Raw genomic sequence first — 8,283 nt, 5'->3', positions numbered from 1 at the left:
TTTTTTTCTGCTGACTGAAATTGTCCTTCATTTACTGTTTTCATTTATTTTTTTATAGTTATTTTGGAAAAGAACCTCCTCCAGCTCCGCTCACAAAATCAAAAATAATTATTAAAAACCGTGAATGAAAAACCACGGCACCCTCACATATTAGGAGGGCAGTATCAGTCAACAGAAAAACGTTTGGGTGTTTTCGATGAATCTATCATGGTTAAAATTGAGTTTTAATTTATAATGGGTTTTTTATTAAGCTAAAATGAATATTGAATATCTAAATACTGAATGAAACAACTTAACCCATTTTGACCTGAGATCAGATTCTAAAAATGTCTTCTACATCCTGACAGTTTTCTGAAAAAGCACTCTCTGCAATGTCCCTGCTCCCTGCTGTCCCTGCTCCCTGCTGTCCCTGCTCCCTGCTGTCCCTGCTCCCTGCTGTCCCTGCTCCCTGCTGTCCCTGCTCCCTGCTGTCCCTGCTCCCTGCTCCCACAGTGTCAGTCGGCTTGACGCAGCGGTGGCCGAACGGTTTGCGGAGCGGTCTTGATACCGAAAGGTCGCCAGTTCGAATCCCCGGACCGGCACGTTAAAATTACCACCGCTGAAGTGCCCTTGAGCAAGGCATTGCACCCCTACCATGAAATGTTCTATGAGCAGGGTGTGGCTGTAAACAAGCATCTCGAGCTTAGTCCACTTCCCTGGGTAAACAAAGAACTTTGCTTTGCTTAGCAGCTGCCCTGCCGGCCTCGTCCCTCTCTCTCTCTCTCCGACCTTATCTGTGACCTGTGGTATATAGGTTCCCGTACAGCAGGGGTTCTCAACCCGTGGGTCGCGACCCCTCGGGGGTCGCCAAATTATTTTAGGGGGTCCCCAAATTATTTAAAAAAAAAATTTAAATTTTATTTTCACGATTTTTCAAAAATAGCAGACCTACAAGCTCGTAGCGCGCCACTCGGTGGCGCGCTATGAGCTTGTAGATCTGCTATTTTTCAATAGCTAAATTATAACAATGCTTAAAACACCAAAAGGGGTTCCCGACCAAAATGGTTTAAGGTTATTGTAGCAATCAATTTATATTGGGGGGCGGGAGGGGGCGGGAGGGGGCGGGGCGGGGGTCCCGAGACATTGCCAAAGCATTTCCGGGGGTCCCCGGCCAAAAACGTTGAGAACCCCTGCCGTACAGGACCCCACGTTTCTGATACGGCCTGTCCATGATGTGACAACCAAGCCAAATCAATTCCAATACCCCAAATCTCTGTCCACTCGCTCACTCACACTCCAGTGAGAGAGTGAGTCCAGCATGGCGGCGTAACGGTGACATTTTTGGTGACCTGCCGAAATATGTGATCATCTTTTGCGGAAGTTGTGGACTAAAAATAATCGGATTAATCACAGCTTCAAAATTCATTGATCATGACTAATCGCCATTCTAACTATTTAGTTAGAATGAAGCACAAGTCAGGCTTCACTTCAATCACTTGAGAGCTGTGTTGTGTTGGCCAAGGCGACGTTACATAGCACTCCTCCACGCAAAAACCATGTCAACACAAAATCCCTGTAGTCATGGGAATAGCAGATCTACAAGCTGACAGACCGAGTTGGAGCGTCATACATGACCGACGTTTCAGCAATGATGTCATTATAGTAATGACATCATAGTCAACATCACAGATGGCTGACGACATAACCTGGCCTCCAATCATGTTCTTCATACATTATTCTGGGAAAAAAATGTTGACATTGAATTTTTTTTTAAATAATTTGGGGACCCCCCAAAAACATTTGGCGACGCCCTGAGGGGTTGCGACCCATGGGTTGAGAACCCCTGCCTTAAGAGGATGTGTTCAAATGGAACCATTACAGGTCCATTTGGTTGTCCATGTGTAGGAGGTCCACAAGGGGAGGTGAATGTTAATTCCCAAATAGAAACGAGGTGTCATTAAAAATAAACAAGTCATGTTTACAGTTTACCCCCCCCCCCCCCCCACACACACACACACACACACACACACACACACACACACACACTCATGCTTGGTCTGTCCCAGTGACATCACTAACGATGTCACCTATTAGTATAAACATAGGAGGTGTTTGGCTCCATTTCCCTTTTGTAGCTTCGAACACGCTTTGGGAGGAACCTTTTAAAAGAAGCTGACATGATCTGACGAATACATGCTGGACAACCTCGGTTAACTTCCGTCAACTCCTCACGTGTGTACGAAACATTCCCAATAGTTGCGAAATCTCTCCCAACCCACACCTCTCCGCCAACATGAGTCTGCTCGCCAAAATAGCGGACATCGAGAATGAGATGGCCAAGACCCAGAAGAACAAGAACACGTCGCACCACCTGGGCCTGCTGAAGGCGCGCCTGGCCAAGCTGAGACGAGAGCTGATCACGCCGAAGGGCGGCGGCGGCGGGGGGGCGGGCGAGGGCTTCGACGTGGCCAAGACGGGCGACGCCCGCGTGGGCCTGGTGGGCTTCCCGTCGGTGGGCAAGTCCACGCTGCTCAGCAACCTGGCGGGCGTGTACTCGGAGGTGGCGGCCTACGAGTTCACCACGCTCACCACGGTGCCCGGCGTCATCCGCTACAAGGGAGCCAAGATCCAGCTGCTGGACCTGCCGGGCATCATCGAGGGCGCCAAGGACGGCAAGGGCCGCGGGCGGCAGGTCATCGCCGTGGCGCGCACCTGCAACCTCATCCTCATCGTGCTCGACGTCCTGAAGCCGCTCGCCCACAAGAGGCTGATCGAGCACGAGCTGGAAGGCTTCGGCATCCGCCTCAACAAGCAGCCGCCCAACATCGGCTTCCGGCGGAAAGACAAGGGCGGCGTCAACTTCACGGCCACGGTGGCGGCGGCCGAGCTGGACGCCGACACGGCCAAGAGCATCCTGTCCGAGTACAAGATCCACAACACCGACGTGACGCTGCGCGACGCCGGCTGCACCGCCGACGACCTCATCGACGTCATCGAGGGCAACCGCGTGTACGTGCCGTGCATCTACGTGCTCAACAAGATCGACCAGATCTCCGTGGAGGAGCTGGACGTGGTGCACCGTGTGGCGCACTGCGTGCCCGTCTCGGCGCACCACCGCTGGAACTTCGACGACCTCCTGGAGCGCATGTGGAGCTACCTGCGGCTGGTGCGCGTCTACACCAAGCCCAAGGGCCAGCTGCCCGACTACACGTCGCCCGTGGTGCTGCAGGACGAGCGTACGGCCGTGCACGACTTCTGCCTGAAGATCCACAAGACGCTGGCCAAGGAGCTGAAGTACGCGCTGGTGTGGGGCTCGTCCGTCAAGCACAACCCGCAGAAGGTGGGCAAGGAGCACACGCTGGACGACGAGGACGTCATCCAGCTGGTGAAGAAGTGAAATGAAAAAGATTTCATCCTTTTTGCAGGGCCGGTTTATCGAAGGGGTGTCATATACAACTGTGGTTCTCGAGGTCGGGTCCACACAGACCACCAGGGGGGGGGCCCAGGAGGAGGAGGTCCCACGGAATCCACAGCTACATTATTTTTTTGATCAATTCATCAACATAGCATACAGATAAAATCACACACATGTGAAGTGAGGAGCGCTCTTATCATCGTACATCATCATGACGTAACATGTCAATTTGCTCAGATATTGTCCATTCATTGTCAATGGGAATGTAACCTTTGTGGAGGACAGAATACCGATTTGCTCAGACACATATGATCTTTGTAGGTCGAAAATATCAAATTTGCTCGTCCACATATCTCCATTCATCGTCAATGGGGATTTAATGTTTGTGTAAGGCGAAAATCTACACTAATAGCTGAATATAGCAGGGGCTAGTGTCCCTCAAAAACGTAACTTAATAATACAGTATGTCCTCAACACAAACGTCTTATTGTACAAAGCCACACATGGTGGCAGTGGTTGTGAACGTACTGTATGTTAAATGTGGTAAATGTTAAATGGTAAACACCTGTGTGTTTTTGAGGGACGCTAGCGTGATCGACGCGTGATTAGCTATTTTCGGGGCGCAACCCAGCACTCTTTAGCTATAGTGGAGATGCAGGTGTAACGACATGGATTTCTAAACAAATTAGTTCAACGCAAAATGTTGCGTTCAAGTTCAGGAGACTTAGGGAAAAAAGGAATTCTCCTGAATGCTGCTGCCTTCCGGCATGGCATGGAAAGGAGAGAGGAGGGCATTTACATGTATTTCATCATAGGAAATGCTGCATGCGTGGTCCAGAAGGGGCAGTTGTTTTACAGACGGGTAAAAGGGCAGTTGTTTTACAGACGGGTAAAAGGGGCAGTTTTACAGACGGGTAAAAGGGCAGTTGTTTTACAGACGGGTAAAAGGGCAGTTGTTTTACAGACGGGTAAAAGGGCAGTTGTTTTACAGACGGGTAAAAGGGCAGTTGTTTTACAGACGGGTAAAAGGGCAGTTGTTTTACAGACGGGTAAAAGGGCAGTTGTTTTACAGACGGGTAAAAGGGCAGTTGTTTTACAGACGGGTAAAAGGGCAGTTGTTTTACAGACGGGTAAAAGGGCAGTTGTTTTACAGACGGGTAAAAGGGCAGTTGTTTTACAGACGGGTAAAAAAGGCAGTTGTTTTACAGAAGGGTCAAAGGGCAGTTGTTTTACAGGACGGGTCAAAGGGCAGTTTATGTTTACATTTAGAAGGCATTTGTAGAATCGACCTCATCGTCTAAATGGGTGAATCATGTACCGAGAGTAATACCACGGCGTGTCTGTCTCGTACGGTCTGTGACCAAAGTATTGGCGGTTAACACGGACACTGCCTTCAACGGGATCCGGATGTCCAGAGGGCACCTGGGTTGAGGAGTGTGTGGAAATACACTGGCAACCTTAGGACATGGACCTTCACAGTGGAGTCAGTACTGCTGTATGGACCCTCACAGTGGAGTCAGTACTGCTGTATGGCGCCGAGACATGGACCCTCACAGTGGAGTCAGTACTGCTGTGTGGGGCCGAGACATGGACCCTCACTGTGGAGTCAGTACTGCTGTATGGGGCCGAGACATGGACCCTCACAGTGGAGTCAGTACTGCTGTATGGGGCCGAGACATGGACCCTCACAGTGGAGTCAGTACTGCTGTGTGGGGCCGAGACATGGACCCTCACAGTGGAGTCAGTACTGCTGTATGGGGCCGAGACATGGACCCTCACAGTGGAGTCAGTACTGCTGTGTGGGGCCGAGACATGGACCCTCACAGTGGAGTCAGTACTGCTGTGTGGGGCCGAGACATGGACCCTCACAGTGGAGTCAGTACTGCTGTGTGGGGCCGAGACATGGACCCTCACAGTGGAGTCAGTACTGCTGTGTGGGGCCGAGACATGGACCCTCACAGTGGAGTCAGTACTGCTGTGTGGGGCCGAGACATGGACCCTCACAGTGGAGTCAGTACTGCTGTGTGGGGCCGAGACATGGACCCTCACAGTGGAGTCAGTACTGCTGTATGGGGCCGAGACATGGACCCTCACAGTGGAGTCAGTACTGCTGTGTGGGGCCGAGACATGGACCCTCACAGTGGAGTCAGTACTGCTGTATGGGGCCGAGACATGGACCCTCACAGTGGAGTCAGTACTGCTGTATGGGGCCGAGACATGGACCCTCACAGTGGAGTCAGTACTGCTGTATGGGGCCGAGACATGGACCCTCACAGTGGAGTCAGTACTGCTGTATGGGGCCGAGACATGGACCCTCACAGTGGAGTCAGTACTGCTGTATGGGGCCGAGACATGGACCCTCACTGTGGAGTCAGTACTGCTGTATGGGGGCCGAGACATGGACCCTCACAGTGGAGTCAGTACTGCTGTATGGCGCCGAGCCATGGACCCTCACAGTGGAGTCAGTACTGCTGTATGGGGCCGAGACATGGACCCTCACAGTGGAGTCAGTACTGCTGTATGGCGCCGAGCCATGGACCCTCACAGTGGAGTCAGTACTGCTGTATGGGGGCCGAGACATGGACCCTCACAGTGGAGTCAGTACTGCTGTATGGGGCCGAGACATGGACCCTCACAGTGGAGTCAGTACTGCTGTATGGGGCCGAGACTTGGACCCTCACAGTGGAGTCAGTCCTGCTGTATGGCGCCGAGACATGGACCCTCACAGTGGAGTCAGTCCTGCTGTATGGCGCCGAGACATGGACCCTCACAGTGGAGTCAGTCCTGCTGTATGGCGCCGAGACATGGACCCTCACAGTGGAGTCAGTACTGCTGTATGGGGCCGAGACTTGGACCCTCACAGTGGAGTCAGTACTGCTGTATGGGGCCGAGACATGGACCCTCACAGTGGAGTCAGTCCTGCTGTATGGCGCCGAGACATGGACCCTCACAGTGGAGTCAGTACTGCTGTATGGGGCCGAGACATGGACCCTCACAGTGGAGTCAGTACTGCTGTATGGGGCCGAGACATGGACCCTCACAGTGGAGTCAGTACTGCTGTATGGGGCCGAGACATGGACCCTCACAGTGGAGTCAGTACTGCTGTATGGGGCCGAGACATGGACCCTCACAGTGGAGTCAGTACTGCTGTATGGGGCCGAGGCATGGACCCTCACAGTGGAGTCAGTACTGCTGTATGGGGCCGAGACATGGACCCTCAAAGTGGACTCAGTACTGCTGTATGGGGCCGAAACATGGACCCTCACAGTGGAGTCAGTACTGCTGTATGGGGCCGAGACATGGACCCTCACAGTGGAGTCAGTACTGTTGTATGGGGCCGAGACATGGACCCTCACAGTGGAGTCAGTACTGCTGTATGGGGCCGAGACATGGACCCTCACAGTGGAGTCAGTATTGCTGTATGGGGGCCGAGACATGGACCCTCACAGTGGAGTCAGTACTGCTGTATGGGGCCGAGACATGGACCCTCACAGTGGAGTCAGTACTGCTGTATGGGGGCCGAGACATGGACCCTCACAGTGGAGTCAGTACTGCTGTATGGGGGCCGAGACATGGACCCTCACAGTGGAGTCAGTACTGCTGTATGGCGCCGAGACATGGACCCTCACAGTGGAGTCAGTATTGTTGTATGGGGGCCGAGACATGGACCCTCACAGTGGAGTCAGTACTGCTGTATGGACCCTCACAGTGGAGTCAGTACTGCTGTATGGAGCCTCACAGTGGAGTCAGTACTGCTGTATGGACCCTCACAGTGGAGTCAGTACTGCTGTATGGAGCCTCACAGTGGAGTCAGTACTGCTGTATGGGGCCGAGACATGGACCCTCACAGTGGAGACAGTACTGCTGTATGGGGCCGAGGCATGGACCCTCACAGTGGAGTCAGTACTGCTGTATGGGGCCGAGACATGGACCCTCACAGTGGAGTCAGTACTGCTGTATGGGGCCGAGGCATGGACCCTCAAAGTGGACTCAGTACTGCTGTATGGGGCCGAAACATGGACCCTCACAGTGGAGTCAGTACTGCTGTATGGGGGCCGAGACATGGACCCTCACAGTGGAGTCAGTACTGCTGTATGGGGCCGAGACATGGACCCTCACAGTGGAGTCAGTACTGCTGTATGGGGCCGAGGCATGGACCCTCAAAGTGGACTCAGTACTGCTGTGTGGGGCCGAGACATGGACCCTCACAGTGGAGTCAGTATTGTTGTATGGGGCCGATACATGGACCCTCACAGTGGAAAAGAGGGGCTCATTTCTTTGCACTGCAGCCTGGCATGCAGACCAGCCCCCCGAGTCCAGAGGCTGCTTCCCCCATCATGTCTTTGCACTGCAGCCTGGCATGCAGACCAGCCCCCCGAGTCCAGAGGCTGCTTCCCCCATCATCTCTTTGCACTGCAGCCTGGCATGCCGACCAGCCCCCCGAGCCCAGAGGCTGCTTCCCCCATCATCTCTTTGCACTGCAGCCTGGCATGCAGACCAGCCCCCCGAGTCCAGAGGCTGCTTCCCCCATCATCTCTTTGCACTGCAGCCTGGCATGCAGACCAGCCCCCCGAGTCCAGAGGCTGCTTCCCCCATCATCTCTTTGCACTGCAGCCTGGCATGCCGACCAGCCCCCCGAGTCCAGAGGCTGCTTCCCCCATCATCTCTTTGCACTGCAGCCTGGCATGCCGACCAGCCCCCCGAGTCCAGAGGCTGCTTCCCCCATCATCTCTTTGCACTGCAGCCTGGCATGCCGACCAGCCCCCCGAGTCCAGAGGCTGCTTCCCCCATCATCTCTTTGCACTGCAGCCTGGCATGCCGACCAGCCCCCCGAGTCCAGAGGCTGCTTCCCCCATCATCTCTTTCCACTGCAGCCTGGCATGCCGACC

General features: G+C 53.7%; 1 protein-coding gene across 1 annotated transcript; it reads left to right on the top strand.

Annotated features, from left to right (window-relative positions):
• Nucleotides 1-2,272: 2,272 nt before the first annotated feature.
• On the top strand, nt 2,273-3,376 carry LOC306912577 (developmentally-regulated GTP-binding protein 1-like; the record flags this gene model as incomplete). The annotated part of the gene is made up of 1 exon (XM_079488911.1): nt 2,273-3,376. The coding sequence occupies one exon, from the start codon at nt 2,273-2,275 to the stop codon at nt 3,374-3,376; it is 1,104 nt and encodes a 367-aa protein (XP_079345037.1).
• Nucleotides 3,377-8,283: the final 4,907 nt, after the last annotated feature.

This window comes from Electrona antarctica (assembly GCF_951216825.1).
Source record: "Electrona antarctica genome assembly, chromosome: 19".
NCBI classification, from domain to species: domain Eukaryota; kingdom Metazoa; phylum Chordata; class Actinopteri; order Myctophiformes; family Myctophidae; genus Electrona; species Electrona antarctica.
The sequence above is the reverse complement of the archived record's forward strand: the minus strand, read 5'-3'. Positions and strand labels throughout refer to the sequence as shown.